Source organism: Ambystoma mexicanum, chromosome 2q, assembly GCF_040938575.1.
Source record: "Ambystoma mexicanum isolate Mex_15411 chromosome 2q, UKY_AmexF1_1, whole genome shotgun sequence".
Classification (NCBI taxonomy): Eukaryota; Metazoa; Chordata; class Amphibia; order Caudata; family Ambystomatidae; genus Ambystoma; species Ambystoma mexicanum.
This window is the reverse complement of record NC_090924.1, coordinates 1304471054-1304491208: the sequence shown is the minus strand read 5'-3', so window position 1 is coordinate 1304491208 and position 20155 is coordinate 1304471054. Positions and strand designations below refer to the sequence as shown.

Here is a 20155-nt window from a genome sequence, read left to right as displayed (position 1 = left end):
CAGAACAAGACCAATAACAGGAAACCAGTAGGGTTACTTCATCAACCTGACCTGCCATCTCGACCCTGGGAAATGATTGCCACAGATTTTAACGTGGATCTTCCTCCTTACAAAGGACATACCACCATAATGGTTACTATAGACCTTTTTTCTCACATGGCCCACTTTACGCCTCTGATCAAGCTACCTTCGGCACAAGAAATGGCAGGGATTCTTATTACACACATCTTTCGATTACATGGCCTACCTACCAAGATAATCTCGGATTGTGGACCCCAATACATCTCCAGATTCTGGAAACAGCTTTGTTAGCAGTTAGGTATTCAATGTGCCTTATCTTCGGGATATCATCCTCAGACAAATGGCATAACAGAGGGTAAATCAAACCCTTGAACAGTATCTACGGTGCTTTGCTTTGAAAGTCCACGACGACTGGTCGTTACTAATTCCAGTAGTAGAATTTGCTTACAACAACTGTGATTACTCTACGACCAAGACAAGTCCCTTCTTTTGCACTCAGGGGTTCCAACCGCCCCTTTTACCCACCCCCTTACCTCATACCACACTAACGACTCCATCGGTGGATTCTTGGATTGCCCAACTAGTCTCAGTACACAGAGATGTAAAGGAACACCAAGAAAAGGCCAGGATCGAAAAAGAAATTTGCTGATACCAAAAGGCGATAAAGGGGGTCATTACGACCTGGGAGTTAAGGGATACCGGGCGCCGGTATGGAGACCGGTGCCGGAAATTCCTTACTGCCCTATTCCAAGGTCCTTTGGCAGGAACCGTAAGGAACGTGTGGTCTGACCACACGTCCCTTATGGGTCCCGCTAAGGGACCAGGGCGCTAATAACAGGCTTGCAAGTCACGAGCCCGTTATTAGCGCCCTCCCCATTCCCATTGAGCCCTATGGGGGCTCAAATGGGAATGGGGAATGGTTTGTTCAATGGGGACTTGCCGGTCCCGCCAGGGTCTGACTACACCGGTAAGTCCCCATTGAACGAGACCGGGCACGGTATGGGAGGCAGCCATGGAGCTAATAGCTCCATGGCTACCACCCATCTCGTAATAAGGCCCAAAGTCTGGAATTCTTCTCGATACTTGCCCAGGCATCTGAGACCCAACAAACTGCCACCACGTTTTTATGGACCATTCGCTGTGACGGAAATCATCAACCCTGTGGCCTTCCGACTCCGATTACCGGAATCCTGGAAAAGAATCCATTCTGTTTTCCATTCATCCTTAGAAGCCTTTTCACCAATCAATCAAGTCAGCACCTCGGCCTCCCCCACTCCTGGTCAACAATCAATTCGAATTTGAAGTCTCCAGGATCTGTGCCTCCAGGTACAGAAGAGGTCGTCTCCAATATCTGGTGGAGTGGAAAGGCTATCCGCCTAGCGAACGGACTTAGGAGCTAGTCTCCAAAATGAATGCTCCCCGCCTGGTATGGTGTTTCAATTGGACTCATCCGGGCAAGCCCAGGGGATTGGAGTTTAGAAGGGGGCATGCTGTCATGAATCAGCGATTCCGACATTTCTGGACAGTCTCGTCCCTTAGACATTGACTATTGCAACTCAAACCCTCTTAAATATGGCTGACGCCGTGGAACTGCACGGTCTAGTCTTTCTGATCCTGTCTCGTGCTTCCTTGAAAACAGACATGCCCCTGCGGCTCGGCTCAACGCTAGGCTCGTCTGTACTCCTCGTCCCGGCAAGTTGTGTATCTAACTTCCCTGTCCTCGTTTTTGCCTTCGTTCCCAGGAAGGTTCCACTTTTCCTGCTCCCTTCCTGGCATCCCTTCCTGAGCGGATGCTTCCTCTGACTTAGCGGAGCTACGCGTGTCTTTTCTTGGGTTAGCTTTCCCTTATCCTAGACCCTTCCTGGATCCTCGCTAGAACTTTGAACGCATCCCGACTCCACGGCTCCCTGCAGGCTGGACCCCCGGACTTCAACACTCGCTACCCGTCTGCAGATTGGCTTCAGCGGAAACATGCCCGTATCTCTACAAGACCCGCACCTCCAAGAAGAAGAAGCATGTAAACACCAGGAAAAAGACAGCAAGAAACAAACAGGTCAGTCAAGAATCCGAGGACTCGGATTCTGACAAGGAGAGCTCCAAAGGTTACAGAAGGGCATGTTGAACTATGTCTGTGGCAGGAAAAAGCCAAGAATTGCTAAAAAAGAGTTATGCTCAGAGTGACGGCTGTGGGAGGCCTGGGGGTCCCAGACGTTTCTAGATATAGCCTGGTTGCACAATCATCACATGCTTTCACATGGCAGGCTGTCAGGAATCGCCGGTGGAAGCTGTGGCATGACTGGAAACATTAGTCCAAGGTATACTCTCCCGGCTCTAGTCCTCATTCAAGATGGCGGACTTAGGTATTTAAACAGACTCCGCCCCCTACCCTGTGCGTTGTATCCGTTTTTTCCCTTACAGTGCTCTGCTGTTTAATACGTTGATATTCTACTTGTGCTTTCCTTCTGTACTCCTGGAGATTCGCCTTTGCAGTTCCGCTCTTGTACCCTCTCTCATTTCGTTCTACTTTCCTTTTCTAAGCTGTTCGTCAGTTTCACTTTTTTCTCTGTGATTCTATCCTTTGGCGTTCTACCGCCATTCCTCTCTTACCTGAGCCACCTCTCGGTTTCAGGTTTCTTTCCGCGGCACTCCCGTGATTCCATCTGTGGGAGGGGTAAGTGTTTGTCACTGCTCTTTCGGTTCCGGTGCTGCCCCGTGCTTCTATCCCTTGGCGTTCTACTGCCATTCTTTTCTTACCTGACCCATCCTTTGGATTCAGGTTTCTTTCTGCGGCGCTCCGCGGTTCCATCTGTGGGAAGGGCAGTGTTCGTTACAGCTCTCTCTGTTCCTGCTCAGCCAAATTCTGTTATTTTCTGGCATACACAGTAGTATGCTTCTACAGCCCTCCTTCTTACCTCTTTATCCTCTTTATCCTTCTTGGTCCGGTCTTCACTCTTGGAGATTTCCGCTCTTCTTCCCTGGAGGAGCCGGCTTTCTGCTTCACTCTAACCATTCAAACCTTTATCCTTCTTACCTACTCATACTTTTCACTGGCCTCCAAGCTCATTTTCTAATGATATTTACATACTACATTGTGGGCTATTGCCACTGAAGTGTTCCAGAGCTAGGTTCCGGTTTGAACCTTTTCTTACCACTATGTTTGGCACCATCCAAGACCACAGACTTTCAGTATCAATCCAGTGAAATTGGACATCAGGGTTTTTTCTGCCAATCGGCTTTTCCCCTGAATTTGGGGTTTGGCTCCTCGGGGTCCCCCAAGGGCAGGTACCAATCCCTGCCACGGTGGCCTCCGAGGGAGCCAGACCCTATTTACACGATCGGAGGGACCGAAAGTCTAAAGAGAAACAGTCACCAGACAAGAGGAAGTCCCGCAAGAAGACAACTTCCATTACCAAGGACAAGTCATCCGAAGAATCTGGTGAGGAGGAGGTTTGGGAAGAAGGGCAGAGTCCTGACACAGGCCGACACCAATCTACCCGGGTGGAAACAAATAGAAGAACTTTGGTGTGCGACCCCTCTATCCACACCTCACGACATCCCGTGGGGACCCCGATAACGGACTGCTAACGGCCACTAGGAACACAGTCCAGTGCTGGAAAAGGGCAGCGAGCCGATGGGGCCAAAGGTAATCCCTGGGGTCACTCACCCCAGTATGGAATAACCCAGACTTCACTCCCGGGCTTGAACAAGCAGGGTTCAACAATTGGTGAGAGGGGGTGTTTGAGGCAAATTAAGGACTTCTACATCAATGGGGCACCACTCTCCTTCGAAGAATGCAAAATGTTATTGCAAATCCCAGAAACCGAAAGATTACGCTACACCCAACTCTGGCACCGGATGTCACAACACAACATTAGAACGCAAGGGTGCAGAGAACTTAACCTGCTGGAACACACATTAACATCAGCGGCCCGAGGAGGAAAACATTGTCCCTATACAAGCTCTTAGAGAAAGGTGACGCCAACAAGAAGGAGAACTATATGCTCAAATGGGAGAGGACTTAGGGAGAGAACTGGAAAAGGAAGAATGGGGACGAATTGGACCCGTATGCACAAAACCTCAAAATGTGTTATGAATAAGGATGGGCAGTGAAAGTATGCTATAGGTGGTATGTCACCCCAGAAATTCTGAATGAATGAAATCCGAGGCAGCCCCCACTTTGATGGAGAGGGTGCACAGTAACAGGATCATTAGTCCATCTTTTATGGTCTTGCCCAAAGTCAAAGCTATTTTGGAGGGAGGGTGTGAACCAGATTAAGCTAATCATGGAATTGACAGTACCATGGGACCCCGGCGATTGTGCTATTGGTCGAAACGGGTGGGGCGACGTTCCCACTCACGGGACAATTGGCAGACTCGATTACCCATCTCCTCACTGCAGCTAAAATCACTATCGCCCGGCTATGGAATCAACCTGAAGGCCCGGCAATCAGCATGTGGTGGGCAAAATGATGGGACACAGCAGTGGCAGAGAAAATAAAGGCCTCCCGACTGGGTGTCATGGGGAGATTTCACAACACCTGGGCTCCATTTCCCGACTATGCAGAACAATTCCCGGGGATAGTACGACAACCACCAGTATTTCAATGGTGCACGAAGCACTGAATGCCTGAAACTCCTCCCTATCAACCGACCCCTCACGATGGAACTGTGCAATATGCTAAACTCAGGAAATGTATTGCCCTATGGTATAGATGTTGTCTCACATTACTAGGTTTTACATGCACTTGTACTCTGAATTGACCCAACTTTTGTTGTAAAAAACCAATAAAATATATTGTTGAAAAAAAATAATGAATTGCGCAGAATCTTCGTCATCCCCCATGGTAGATTGCATGATAGACTGTAAGGACTGAAATCTCTGCACTGGCTCCCAGTGGCTGCGAGGATTAAGTTCAAAGCTCTCTGCATTGTCCACAAGGCCTTCTGGGGCATGGGGCCTCAATGCCTCCAACTCTCTCGCTCTATAAATATCTTCCTTCTCAAGCTCTAGGCTCATCTGTCTCAAACTCCCTCAGGCTCAGTCACTTCGCCAAGCAACAAGTTGGTGGTAGATCTCTTTCTTCAGCTGGGGCATCCTTCTGGAACAGCCTCCCTGAAACTTGAGGAGAACCATTGTTACGGTCACCTGGTATCCACAGGGACGCCACCCAGCCGGGTTACTCGCTGGTATGCTTCTCAACTTTGCCCTGATGTGGTCTGCGGGGGAAATTTCTGCCTGAAAATACAGGAGGACTGTGTTCAAGACTGACCAACTGGGGTAAGTATCCTCCCTCCACCCCCGTATGATTTCAGTCCCTCTGGTGCCCTCTCCTCACCTTGTGGTAGAATTAGGCGTGCTGTCCGTCCTGCCTTCTTTGCAGGGGCGCGTTGTCTTTCATGGGCGCATGCGGTCCTGTTACTTCACTGATGCCGGCGCGTTTGATCTTGTTCAGGTAGGTCTTATTGCTGTTCTTTAGTTTTGTTGCTATCCTGCATGCCTTTCTTTGTTTAAAATGTCTCTTTTTTCTCCCTTAGGTATGCAGAGCTTCAGCGCGGCGAACTGGCTTGGCTGAGCCCCGCTGGTAAATGTTTGCGCATTAAGAGCGCTATGATGCAGTAAGTAAGCGCTATGCACAGTGCTGCGAAGTCTTGCCTTTGCTAACCTGTGTTTTCCTTCCTTGTAGGTCGCGGTGTTCTTCAGCGCGAGTGGAATGTCCGGAGTGGTGCCAGCCGAGAGGCGACCAGCCAGGTAAGCCTTTTGAGCAGTTCGTAATTTGTAAATGTCTCTACTGCTTTCTTTAATGTTGCCTCCATCTTCCTCTTTCAGGTCGTTCAGTCCGGGAGGCGTGCAGATTCGAGGAAGCTGTTCTCTGCGAGTGTTTAAAGATGAAGACTGCAGGTGAGATGCTGCTGCTAATGATGTTCCTTTTGTCTCCTTGCAGGTACTGCTTCTCCGAGGTTCGAGGGAATAGCTGGACACGGTGAGCGTCACGTTGCAAGCTGCAAAGTAACGCGAAGCGTGTTGTCTTGCTCGGGTGTGGTTTAAATAGCCCCAATAAAATAGTCCAGGAAAAGTAGTCCTTAGGCTACCACACCCAAAACACTAGACCGCATAGCTTGGTTCTTAGGAACCAAGCTATGTGAATGCCTCCATGTTGGCTGTCAATAATAAAGTAGTTCCCAAGCACATTGTTTATTCATGGTGTATGAGCCTAGCGCCATAGGCCTGGCCATAGGCCTGGTCCCATGAGGGCTTTTGAAGAGGATGCCAGGCTCTAGAGGCCCGAGTCCTGACTCCACCTGGCCAATGGGTTTGTCAGAGGGGGTTTGGGTGAGGGTCGTGACACCATCTCCAGTTCCGGAAGCATCTCAAGACCTTTCTCTTTGCTTCTGATTTTTCTCCTCCTCTCCCCTGCTGACTTCCAGGCTGATACTGAAACTGCACTGGTTCATGGCCACCCTCTGATCTCGGGCCCAGGTCCCCTAATCCGCCAGTCGCACCCTTGCACTGCCTTCCTGGCAATCCCCATACTTGGGGACTGTTTTCTATATCCCTACAGTCCCCACCAGCTCTTGACACTTGATGTCTGCACTTACCCTTGCACTTGCCATCTGCTGGCCGTACCTTTACTTTGTTATTTATTTTATTATCTGATGTACTGCACTGTCCCTCCCCTCACGCACTGCACTTTCCTCCTTCCCCTTCCCATGCACTTGCGCAATCTGAATGACACCTGGCCTAGTCGGATCGTTGTCTGTCTTCCCTCTGTTCCCACTCCCTTGCCTCGTCGCGCCTTGAAACACTTGTGTATAGGCGCGTTATAAATGCCATATCATATCATAACAGACCGAAGGAGAATGTTATCCTTCAGTGATAAACCCACTTCTCGAACCCTATCGAAAGTGATATTCTTCTAAAGGATATGGGCATGTTGCGAGATATTATCTAATCCTAAATCTACTGATGGGAGCAATCTATACGACCATCAAATTAAAGTAACAGTCCTAGTGGTGTCTTGTCAAAATAAAAGAGCATGTACTAAAAAAAGAACAATATTGCCAATCCTAACCTCTAAATACTAATAGTGTGGGGGTAGTGTTTATGAAAAAGAAAGTGATATGTCAGGATGTTCAAGCCACTGGCCTCCCTTCCCCACGTTTTCAGCACGGGACAAGGCAGTTGTACAATCTCTGGCTTCTTCGGATACAATTCAATCACGAGCATCAGGGCCTTCTGTGCCCAAGTCTTTTACTTATCAAAGTCTCTTGATTCAGAGGGCCTGATGTACCAAAACAAACAAAAAGTAATTTTCCTCTTACAAGTGCTCAATTCAGGTGATTTACTCTTCACCCTGGATACCCCTCAGATGGTCCTAGATCCCTTCAATAGAGCGAATCAAAGTCTCTTTGGATCCCCTGTTCCTGTCTCAGATCCCCTTTTACAATGTTCATCGAATATTCTTCCTCTGGTGACTCACGGTTCACCCCGGATCCTCCTCAGCTGAGCTCAGATCCTTCCTCTTACACAATTAGTCTCCCTTAGCCTGGTTCGGACCAATTTCAGTTAGTATCAACTATCGAAGACTTTCGAATGTGCACAGGGTTGAGCTTGACCCATTGACGGATCACTTTGATTTCACAATTCCTTTTTATCTTTGCCACCTCTCAGTTGGATACCTAACAGAGACCTTCGAATGAGCACCCATGTAGCGCCAAACCACTCTGTTTACGGCATCAGTCTTGGTTTAAAAAATTCAGTCACTCATCTGCTGGTTCATTATTCGCGTTGCTTGTCACATACACTTCACACACTGTTGTCTTCAGATTTCTCTATACAATGTTGCTGCTTGCAACCTTTGCTCTAACACAGACCGGTCTGGTATCAGTCTCCCCGACTGACTGGCTGTGCTGACTTTACAGACGCTGTTTTGTTGTAGGAGCCAATGACAAAACCACAGCGGCAAACGCTCCTCCCCACTTTGGTTATCGACGCGAGAGAGCCTTGGGTACCTCCAACACACAATGCAGGTTTCTTTAGCTTTAGTTCCAGGTCTTATGTTTCTTATTCTCGAAGGCTCATGAAAGTAACAGTCTTTCTCTGGTAAGGTCAAGGGCACTTCCCTCCTTGCAACCCTCTCCGGTCTTGCCGCCTTTCTCCTCGTATTAAACTGTCATCTTGGAACGGCTGGTGTGCTTTGCCTTTCTCAGAGTGTGCTTTTGTGCTCTGCCTTTTATCTGTGTGGGGAAGTGTGATGTTAGTCAGGTGTGTGTAATGATCAGTAATTGCCTGACTCTGGCTGACCATTGTGTTGGGACATGTCAGGTATACGGCTAGGATGTTAGTCCGTTTTCTCTAACAGTGAACTGTCCGTGAGAAAGAGTTTGAGTCAGGAAAGGGGAGGAGGGTCTTGAGCTCCTAAGTATTCTACATGGTAGGATGGGGAAAAGGTGTTACAGGGAAGGGGATACCGTGTCTTGCCATCCCGTGTCCCAATTCCACTCCCCAAAGACCCCTCATCCGGGTGATACTCCTGCACTGGTCCACCACCTGGAACTGGATCCAAAGGCGATGGCTGTGTCCTGGCCACCTGCATGACAGATCCCGAGCGTAGCGGGTGAGACACCTTAAGGTTTCTTACATAGCTCAAATAGTTCTTGGAAGTAATATACCCCAATTCGATCAATGGGTTTCATGGGTGGCCCAAGTAAAATTCAAGGCTTCTATAGTTGGACCTCCTCACCTAATGAAACTAAAACCTCCCAAGTTTGAAAGGAGAGCTAGCTGGGAGGAAAGAGTTTCTTGGAAATGAACCCAATATCTCAACAAAAAGAATCCAGCCTAAGGGATATGCAGGGTTTCTTGGACCATCATCCTGGTTGCTCCAAAGTGGAACCCCAGAAGGGCCGAGAGCAAGATAAGGTAACGTTTCTCTCCCGGTTTCCCTGTGAAGCACCTCAGTAGAACCCACAGTGGGGAAGGGAATGTGAGAAACCTGAGGGTATTCTCACTCCTACTCCCCTTGGATCCTCTGTGCAGGTGAACAGGGAAAGGCCATCACTTTTGGATCCTGACCCTGGGGGTGGAGAAGCAAGGATCACCTGGTTGGAGAGTCTTTGAGGACTGGGAGTGGGGTATCTTTAGGAGAGACATGGTATCCGCATTCTCCTGTTGAGACTCAAGACAACTCACCTCAACCTTTATAGGTTATTGTAAAGATGTTCCCCTCATTTCCCCACATATAATACTTAACAGTACTGGGACAAAGAATAACTAAGAGTAGTGAACACCACACAATTTCACCACTTTGGTACTGGGACGAAGAAGATGCCTGCAGGGAGCTGTAAGGGTCAGGCATGTCCCTGTAATTATGGTCGGGCAGGGCTAATCAAATATCCACACCTGCAGCCAGTTAACAGGCTGCACGTAAAGGGGGACCAGCCCAGCAGAGAAGGAGGCAACAGGGAGACTAGCAGGAGACCCTTGTGAGGAGGCAGCTGTGGTGACACTGCAGAAAGAGCCACAACGCCGGCCGTGAACCCAGAGAAATTGTGGGACCCAATGCGAGTGGGCAGTGTATTTCTGATGACAGATCTGGGAGCCTCCATAACCCAGAAAGAGCAGCAGGAGCGGAGCTGCTGAGCAGCCCAGAGCAGAGAGGGCACTGCCCGCATCCCGGGAGAAGCATCCGAGCTGCTGGTGTATAGAAAGAGGCACACGGCCTGCGAGAGAGACTCGCGCCGTGAGTTTCTCGGCTTCAGAAGCTGAGAGGAAGTTGCGGAAACCACTGGGAAGAGGCACATAAGACCGGTGAACGTCGGGACGGCGCCCAAGCACCGGCGGCGCTCCTATAGGACCGCATGTGAATAACGGTCCATGAAAGTAAGAAAATATATGCATATTGAATACCGAATTAAATGGAAACTTAATATTGAAACAAATAAGTGCATGTTGAATACCGAATTGAATGAGGACTTAAAATTAAGCAACCAAAGCGCACGTTGAACACTGAATTGAAAATACACAATAGTGAATACATGTTGCACAACGATTTACGTCAAACCTGGAGGTCAAGTATATTAAAGGCTGAAGGGAGCCAAACTAAACTTTTAAGAGTGAATGAAGTGTGACAAGGCAACAGATTGGCAAGACGTCTATGACCCATGGTGGCAGTGTCACAAGATTAGCAAGAAGAAGCCAAAGGAATGTAAGAATACACACAAAGCCCAGAGGCCAATAAAAAGGAACCAAGTGAAAATGACTTGGCACACAGAAGCAAGTGCCAAGGAACCTGTGTGGGCTGAGGAGCCCAAGGGTCCTAGTTGCGTGACCTGTGATGGATGGACTGTGCAGTCTAACAACTGCACCTAGACCAGAGAGCCCTGAATGGTGAAAGATAAGGACACTTTGAAGCAGTCCAATTAAAGCACTGCAACTGAACTGGCAAGTTAAGCCAGAAAGATGGTCAGGTTGACCTGGTGTTTTGTTGAGACTTTTGGTGAAAAGACTGAAGCAAGCCTAAGTGGCGAAGTTGAAGTCTTGGGGAAGGGAACCCTGAGACTTAAGGAACCACTCTTGTTGTCTTGAGAACAGAGTTAATAGATAACTTTTGTTTGAACTTTAAATCTATTGTCTGCGTCTTGCTTCATGATGTCTTCAAATACCCCAACATAAACTAGCTGAGCATCCGAGGAAGGCATCCTTGTCGCAGTGGAAGAAAGAAATCCACTGAAACCCAGAGAAGGATTGAGAGAGAGAAAGAGAGAAAGAGAGAAAAAGAGAAAAAGAGAGAGAGAGAAAAACACACATTGAAAGATACAGAAAAGAACTTTCAAACACCAGGAGAAGGAATAAAATTTCCTGGTGAAGAAACTGAAACTCTATTTTATATACTCAAGAAATGCCAGGGGAAGGGAGTCATTCCCCCCAGCTTTGTCGTAAACTATACTGGAGTGTGCAGACCAATACCAGGAAATGGGGGTCATTTCTTGGTCCCGAAGGTGGAGTAGTATAAAGGTTTTGTTGGCACCACAGGCCAGAGGAAGGGAGTCATTCCCCTGGCATTCTTTTTTTAGTGCAAGAGACATTTTGGGGAACATCACACGAATACCTGGAGAAGGGAGTCATTCTTCTGGCGAAGAAACGTTCTGTTGGAATATTCTTTAGTTGTAGTATAAGGGATAGAAGTAGGTTGCGACACAGGATGGTGGAGTTTGATTTTTAAGGGACATTATGATAGATCCTTTAGTATTAGTTTGAGGCAGTGAAACCCCTCTTAGAAGATAGGGATAGTGAGGGTTTCGTTTAACTATAAATACATGTTTATAGCAACCACCATGCCTCCTTTGTGCAACTTCCTTCTTCGACGCCCTTACAGTGTGCAATGATATCATATAGGAAAGGTATGAACAGCAATGAGTTGTACTTTAAATTCCCTAATGAATCACTGGGATGTCTTAAAGGCACAGTATTTGGCAGAGGACTGCAGGGACCCAAGGTGGGGCTAAGATAAATAAACTCCATTTAAGTACCAGTTTTCAGTAGTTTCTAAGAGTTCAAATGTTTGCAAATGTTTGTCCACAGAAAACGACAGACAAATCCCCTAGGTGACCCACGGTTAAGAGTTAAAGTTAGGTTAGTATAGTTTTACACCACATGTGTAGCCAAAAAAGCAAGTAATCCTTGGCAACACCAGAGGAGACACCCTAAAAGAGCTCCAGTTCCAGGTCTGAGATTAAGCAAGCTGGAATGGCAGTGAATGGCAATGTTTAGGGGTGGGGCTGCAGGACCCTACTGCTTCTGCACCGAATGGACCACTGGAGACAATTTCAAGAATAGATCAGTACCCGGGCGCAGATATTTATAGCACCAGTCACCAAAGATTTCTACTGCTTTTCCCGGTTTTTCTCCCGACGCCTTTTCTTTTCCTCAATAGTTTTCCAGCTCTCCCTTCTCAGGCATCATAGGCGAAGTGGCTACCTAAGGAAGCCATAATTCATAAGGCAGCCCATTGGTTTAGGGAGAGGAGGGGGTGAAAATCAATTATACATATCAGGATTATTGAAATTATTAGGTTACGAGGGAAAGGTATTGTCTGGCAAACATTGGACTAGTTGAGGGTCTCCCTCAAATGGAACAGCCAGCACTGGGCATCTCAATTAAATGCACCTCCCCTAGCAAGACCCACCACAGCTCAATAGAGCATCATTATAATTCTGCAGGGCCCTGTAGAGGTGGCTTATTATCGACAGGGTCTGTTCTGCATCAGGCCCCCCAACCCCCAAGATCCAGCAATGGCTCTGAATCTGAACCCAAATCGGAGGGACCAAAACCATTAAAAGCAGAATCACAAGATTGAATTTACATATCACAGCTTGATGCCGTTGACTGACCAGGTCGCTGTACCAATTTAGCATCCATGGAGCCCTCTTTTTCCCTTTCACTTTAATGTCAATTGATAACTATGTCAAATCTCCTCCCCTTGACTATTATCAGCTGGAATATTGTGGAATGAAAGGACAAAATCGGGGGGACAAGGACCGGGATTATTATATTAGCCAAGCAGACATAAACAGCCCTGCAGTAAATGTCAGCAGTTGACCCATTTCACAAGGATGGGCATCTCAAGTACTGTGTAAATGCAATACCGGCTCATGGGAGACCACAAGGGGGTCTATGGGTTTGTGTCTCTATCCGGATGGGGGCTAGGACACGCCAGATGTCCATGGGCTCCAAACATATCCTTAAAATTGTAATCAAAGGACTAGGGGATGTAAAATGGGCCTTATCTGTTGCATAAATCTATAATTCAAACTATTACGCAGACAATTCAGTTTTGTGAATGTATCCAATCTTACAAACTCAAATGAGGGTTTGGCTCCTGAATGAAAGAAGGGGTGGTTGCTGTTGTCTGGAATGCTAATAATTTGCTAGGGGGGGGAAATCGGATGATAAAGGCTTCCTGAACGTCGATGCAATGAAGTGGGTTCAGGGAATGTCCCGTTCACAGGGGAAAACTAATGAGGTGGATCGCTTAATGAAAGATACACGGTAGGCTGATGTTAGAGCTATTAAATGCAGATCAAAAAAGAATAGTCCAGCAGCAGGTAGCGTGTGTGCCCATCAAGTATCCCCAGAATAGATTACTGCTTTTTGGCAGCTGAAGCATTGGGTTGTTTTAAGGATTTCTGGGTTGATTCAAGGGTTGAAAGAAACCACAATCCTTTGTTTATTCTCCTTTCCATGTGTCCAACAAGATACTTTGAAGCTAAGAAAAAGGTTAGCATGGTATTTTCGTCTAGTGGGCACAGCATGATATGAACAATAACAGATATGCGCAGCTTTTTTCCAGTTATGTATAATGCTATTATGCAATATTTAGAATGCATCTTAGCCCCGGAAGAAGACTTATGCCTTAACATCATCACAATATTCAATGTTTTAAGGTTAATAATGACCTTTTACATCTTTCACCTAAACCTTGTAACCGAGAAGGACCTCAGAAGTATTGCTGGCTTGATAAGGAATGCTGCTGTAAAAAGTTACCCTGCACAGTGAGGAAAATGACAAAGGAAGGCAAGGAAGTCTATTATCCAGTAGTGCGTGCAATCAAGAAGCAGTACAGACAACTGAAAAGTGCAGTGCAAAGAGAGCCTAGAAGTATCTTTTCGAGGCAATTTCTGCTAAGGATAACAAGACCTTTTGGGCCCTATTAACATGGGGAACGAAGAATTATTCCCCTCAAGTTGAGAGTAACATCTTGGGAGATACCTGGAAGAACCATTTTCTGCCAATATACAGCCATGAGTCAGATGGTGACAGATGGGCAATCCAACTAGTTTGTGGGGGACATAACTTAGCTAAGTGTTGTGCAGTGCCTGGAAGGCTGTATGAAGTCTGAGTGCGTTATCTGGTGTCTGTGAGACAGAGGGGAGGTGTGTTATATAGTGCTTGCAAGAATGTATGGTATGCGTGAGGTCAATGAGAATTATGTTACAGAGATTAGAATGTTTGGGTAGGAAAGAGGTTCCAGCCCAGGCAGTTAGAGAATGTAAGCCTGTGTGATGGGGGCCAGTGGGTTTATATGCAGCTACTTGATACAACTTGATGTAACTCCAATAAAGGAATTTAAGAGCAACTTACCTGAAGTGGCTATGAGGTGTCCTTTAGAACACTAAGGCCTTATCCCAGATCCCCATCTATACAGTTGGGAATGTTTGCAAGGCGTTGCATCCTCAGTACACAGGGAAAGCCAATGGTCCGGATAGAGTCCCTGTGGCTCTTTTAAAATCAGATCCCGTAAGTATGGGTTGCAACTCTTAGTTTTTGGTTCATTTTTATTTTGTTTACAGGTGCAATCTCCCACACAGGCATTGGATTTTGTTAGTATAGGCCATTTTGATTTGACAAGGACTGAATAGGACTGCGTTTTCTTCACTATTTGATGGTAGAGACTACTCCCATCATAGCTATAGAGCAAAGTAGGAGTTTTTCCAAACCCCGAAAATTGAATAAAAGGTTTTGAAATTATATCTCTTGTGTCAGTATCATACTTGTGATGCCATGCCTCCCTTACACTAGTGTAAGGAAGGCATGGTATCAAAACAGTGAAGACAGACACAAGTGATCACAGTACGAGGGTGCTTATTGAACTTCAATGGGTTGGCTGAACACCTATCTAAGCCTAAATCTAAGGATGGGAGCAAGCTACGACCATCAAATAATAATAACACAGTCCTAGTCAAGTCTTCGTCAAAATAAAAGGGCCTATACTAATAAACATATTGCCAATCCTTACTTCTAAATACAAATGGTGCGGGACAATAGTGTATTCAAAAAGAAATGTGTTCAAGAAATAGTATGTCAGGATAGTTGAGCAGTTGGCTTCCCTTCGCCCACGTTTTCAGCACGGGGTAAGGTGGAACTTTCGAGCTTCGCACACACTCTGGCTTCTCTGCCACAAGGATACATTTCAAAGCATAGGTAACAGGGTCTTCTGCCAAAGCCGTTTTCCAAATAACGGTCTCCTAATGTAGAGGGCCTGTCATATTAGCTGGTCCGATAGCACAGCGAGTAGAGCGCTCGCTTTGACGTCTGTGCAGAGCCTGCTGATGCAGGTACGAATCTCGGCACGGCCAAACTCAGTCTTTCATCCTTCCGAGGTCGATAAATGAGCACCACACACCGTGGGTAATAATAAGCAGTGCTCAGATGCCTGAGAGTTCGTAGCGCTATATAAATGCTAAATTATTTAAATTATTATAACAAACAAGCACCAAAGTTCCTTTGTTATCATGATTTTCACATTTACAAGCTTTCACTTCCAGTGTTCATCATGGGTCGCCCTCCTTCGGGCTCCAATGCCTTTTTACCACAATGTTGACAACTGGTCTCCCTCGATCGGGTTTGGACCATGTATTCTTACTTTCTACGTTTTCCTCTTCATATAAAAGATCGAAGACTTTCGAATGTGCGATGGATTTTGCTTAAACCGTCGCAGGATCACTTTGATTAATTTCACGCAATGTTCTTACGAATCTTCCACTTTCGTTTCTGCCACTTCTTGGCTAGATACCTTACAGAGACCTTAGATTGAGCACATCCACGGTGCCGGAACATTTACTTAATTTCGCACCTTCACGGTTTCACATTAGAGTTCACACATCCATCAGCAATTGAGCTTTACTCGCGTCTGTCATCACACACAGATTCTTTGCTCCGACATTCCTCATACGATGTTGCTGCTTGCAACCTTGAGTTCAACACAGACCGGTCTTGTATCGGACTCACCGGCTGTGTTGATTTCTCTGGCGCTTCTTTTATCCAGGAGCCAGAACTGTTCCACGGCGGCTGCAGCTCCTCCCCGACTCACTCAGTCATGCAGGAGGGCCCCAGGTATCTTTGACACACAATGCAGGACTCTTTACTTCGGTTTCCTGGCCTTACGCTTTCCAATCTGAACGTTACTGGAAAATAATGGTTTTTCGGTGGAAAGGTCAAGGGTATCTCCCTCCTTGCTTTCCCTTCTCGGTTTGCCACCTTTCGTCCCTCGTTCAGCTGCCATCTGGAAAATTATATTCCTTTGTGTGCTTTGCTTCGCTCAGAGTGTGCTCTCGTGTTCCGCCTTTTATCCGTGTGGGGAAGCTTAATGGGAGTTCGGTGCGAGTCGTTAACCATAATTGCCTGGCCACAATATTGGGACATGTCAGGTGTAATGGTTGGGTGTGTGTCTGGTTTCTCCCAGGGCGGGCTGTCCGTCGTGTAGGAAAAGGAGGGGTTGGAGGGGTAAAGTCCCTAAGTATCCTATCTGCTAGGATGAGGAAAAGGTGTTACAGGGGGAGGGATACCGCATATCGCCATCCGGTGTCCCACTTCCACTCCCTGAAGACCCCCCCCCACCCAGGTGATCCTCCCACACTGGTCCACCCTCAGGGTTCTGGATCCAAAGGCGATGGCCATGCTCTGGCCACCTGAGAGAGAGAGACCCGGGGACTAGCAGCTGCGATACCTTCTGGTTTCTCACACTAGTCAACTGTACGACTTAGATTCGAAGAACCTTTAAGAATTTAATGACAAGAACTAAGGAAGTATGGCAAGTTACTGATCCCACATCCTATCACAACACAGTCCCTATTCTCCTGGGCACACCAGTCATAAGCTCAAGCCTACATATAACCTGTCAGAACTTCTAACCACTCCTGGCCCAGTTCTTTGGCAGATCCAAGCCAGTACTTTACTAAGGCCTCCCTCAGCTCTTTCCCAGATGGTTTCTCAATGTTAAGTACACTCATGTCCTAAGGGGGTTAAAACAATGTAGGAAAGGGGGGGGCTCGAGGGGGCTCGCCAAACAGTCCCTACGAATAATAGCCAGGGACAGGGTGATCTGTGTACAGATTGGACTGACATGGTTTCAGAAGTTAGACACAAAACAAAATAAATGGCACTTATCAACAGCCAAAAAACAAATTGCAATATATTTAGCACTAGACAAACACAATCACTAAAAGAACAACATCCGCAAAATAATTGAATGTCCTGAATAAAAGTCAATATTGTAGTCAGTTCAAAGTGAGCCTCAGTTAAAGAAAAACCAAACACCAATGATCACTAGCAAATGTGAATAATGTTATGAGAGCTCCCAAAAATGGAAGCAGGATGGCAGTCCTCACAAACATTAACACCGTGCAAATACAGGAAATTAACAATGCAATCCAAGATTGAAATGTTAACAGAAGGAACCTTGGCAGCACTCCTGTCCCTTGATCCGGCAGGAACAGTTAAATTCACATCTCAGGAAGGTGTTTTTTGTGCTGCGCTGAAGCTCTATGCTACCTAGGCTGCATGACACCAAAGCAAGACCACCACACCCTTCCAGAGGCCTAGCGCGGCTGTTGCTGCTGCTGCAACCTTTTGTTTGATGACTGAACTCCTAATGGGGACTCCCAGTGTCTTATCCTGCATCTCTTTCCAAAGCCTATGATCCTTGCTGCTGGGCTAGACAATCCAGTGGAAAACTTCACTCTCTGTGGCAGCTTTTGGTCCTATTTGGTGTCCCGGGTTTGAGACTGGTATCTTGGATTTATTTCTCTGTCTCTGCTGATGTCCCTGCGCATCCGTTGTACAACTGTGACATCTCTGGCTCATCCCTACAATCATGAAAGCCACGCTGCTTCCATGCATTTTCTTTGACTATGGCCCTCACATTCACCAATTGATCTTGGTTCAGTTAATCAGTTATTGGGCGGCTTTGTTGCAGACCCACGTCTCTCCAGAGTAGAACCATAACTCATAGCTCTCAACTCACCCGCTTTTGGCGGGTGTCACCCGCCTTGCAAAGGGCTGACTCACCCGCCAGGCCTCCTGCACGCCCATTCATTCCAATGGGCGTCTCACCCGCCAGAAACAAAATCGGGTGATTTCACCCGCCTTTGCAAGACAAATGGTTGAGAGCTATGCATAACTACTGCAGCTAATGACATCAATCTTCAATCTACCGTGGCAGTGAGCCATTCTCGGTAATTGGATCTCTTCATTAGGTTCTCCCTCATCATCCTCTGGATCTTCTTTGGATCTCTCCAGGCCCTGGGGGAGCATGTGATCTGGTAAAGTCACCTAAACACTTACAACGGGCCATTGACTTGCTTTGGAAAGAGAGAGAGGCATGAGATTCATACCTTTGATAAATACCTGCCTTTGAGGCATTGCAAATTCCAAAAAGCAAACAAGGTAGCTTCTTAATCATATTACATCACTGTGCATATTTACAAAATAATCGTAATTAGAAATGTGATTAAGATGCATATTTACAAGAATCCCAAATTGTGTTATGTCACCTTTGTATATATTCAGCCAGTCACCGTGTAGTCAATAGTAGCTCTGTGTATTTTGATCCCAGTAACATGCAATATAAAGCATATGAAATATGACAAAATAGTTTTGTCCCAGCTTCACAGCTGTGATTTCACCTGGGACTCACCTATAAACAGGCAATCGAAAAATGCATAACGTCCCAATTAAACAATAACTGCACTTAAATGCAGATATCGTGTAAAGCATTAAAATGAATAAAACAAACATCAAAAGACAAAACTTACTGGGATATGTGGCAATGTAATTGTAACTTCATCTCCTTTTCCAACCTGCAGCTCCCCCTCACAAGTCGTGTCAATCGACGCTGGCTTGAAATCATCTAAGTAATGAAAGGAGGCGTATTAAAATAATGGTAAACATTTGACTTTTTTCGGTTCTAGGAACAAAGCTGATTCCCATTACAGTCATTTTGGATTAGAAAAAGGAGATTTGGGGCTGATGAATGAGTATCCAGATTGTCCAGAAGCCTGTTCCAGAGAGGCAGGCATGATTTAGGAGGGCACTTGCGATCATAACACCTCCATGCCAACAACCCTCATATTTCATAATCAACCTTTTACTGAATAAGTAGCTGCAGGATGTTGTCGGTATTTTTCCTGTAGGTCTGCAGGTAAACTAGGGAAAACAGAAGGCATATAGTGCTGCTGAGACCTACCATTAATTGTGTTCCGAGCCACTGTGCGTACACAGTCAGGTATAGGATAGGATATTCAAGCAGGGTCGGATTGGCCCCTCTGCCTTTCGGGGAGTGGGGACCGGTTTCTGGCCATGCCTGGGCCGGTTTGGAAAACGCCTTTCATCCTTCTTAGGTCGATAAATGAGTACCAACACAGGTTGGGTGATATTGTATGCACATTTGTTCTATAAAAAAAGAGCTTAAACATAAGTGCTATACAATAACATATTATCATTTAGCCAGTAATTTGACAATATGGATCTATACACGCACCGATATTAATGATACATATGGTGATCCATTCTTGTATGACATGTATATCACATTAGTGAAATCATAACCATATTTTTCGTAGTGTACTTAGGAACAATGCTATTTGATGCCACTTCCTGTTTTGTCAAGGGGTGAAAGGTCGTATTTCATCACTTCCTGGGATGTCACTTTGGGGTGGGGTCAAATTACATCACTTCCGGTGATGTCATCAGAGGTCAAGGGTCGTGAGGCGAGGGGTGGGCCACTTTCTTAAGGCGAGGGGTGGGCCACTTTGTTTTGACTGACCAGGCCTATTTCTTGTCCCAGTCCGACCCTGTATTCAAGGAACCAAGCCTTGCATGGATCAGCTGTTACACTAAAAGCGTGTTTATGCATGCATTGTTCCAACTAGATGAAAGCAGTCATGTCAGACATTGTGCTTTCCTCAGTCGGATATATGTCTTTACTTTGCCTGCATTCACTTTGACACTTAATTCTCCAGACCTTTACAGCATTCCCTTCACCACTATAGGGAGGGGGGGGCGGGGAGACCCCTTGAACCCCTTCATTTCTACTCCATATTCTTTCCCCGTGCCTCTCCTTGACCCAAACACTAACCTTAACCACATCCACTGCCACCACCACAATGTGAAGATGCAAACGAAGTAAAGGCATGAAGAAGTAAATGCATGACAAAGTAAACATCTGGCGGTGTGAATGTGGACAGCCAAAGTTTTATGGGGAAGTAAGGAGGGGATAGCCCTCACTCTACTTGACTTGTGATATATCTCTTAACACCGATGTATTAATGTATGTCATTTAATCTTTGATAGTTGTAT

The 20155-nt window shown here is 46.4% G+C and overlaps 1 protein-coding gene across 1 annotated transcript in view; it reads right to left on the bottom strand.

Moving 5' to 3' along the window:
* EAF1 (ELL associated factor 1) overlaps positions 1-20155 on the bottom strand; it is a 234333-nt gene that overhangs the window by 206352 nt on the left and 7826 nt on the right. Inside the window, exon 2 of the mRNA XM_069648753.1 lies at positions 18613-18707. Coding sequence (XP_069504854.1) covers positions 18613-18707 — 95 coding nt within the window. The remainder of the gene's footprint in view (positions 1-18612; positions 18708-20155) is intronic.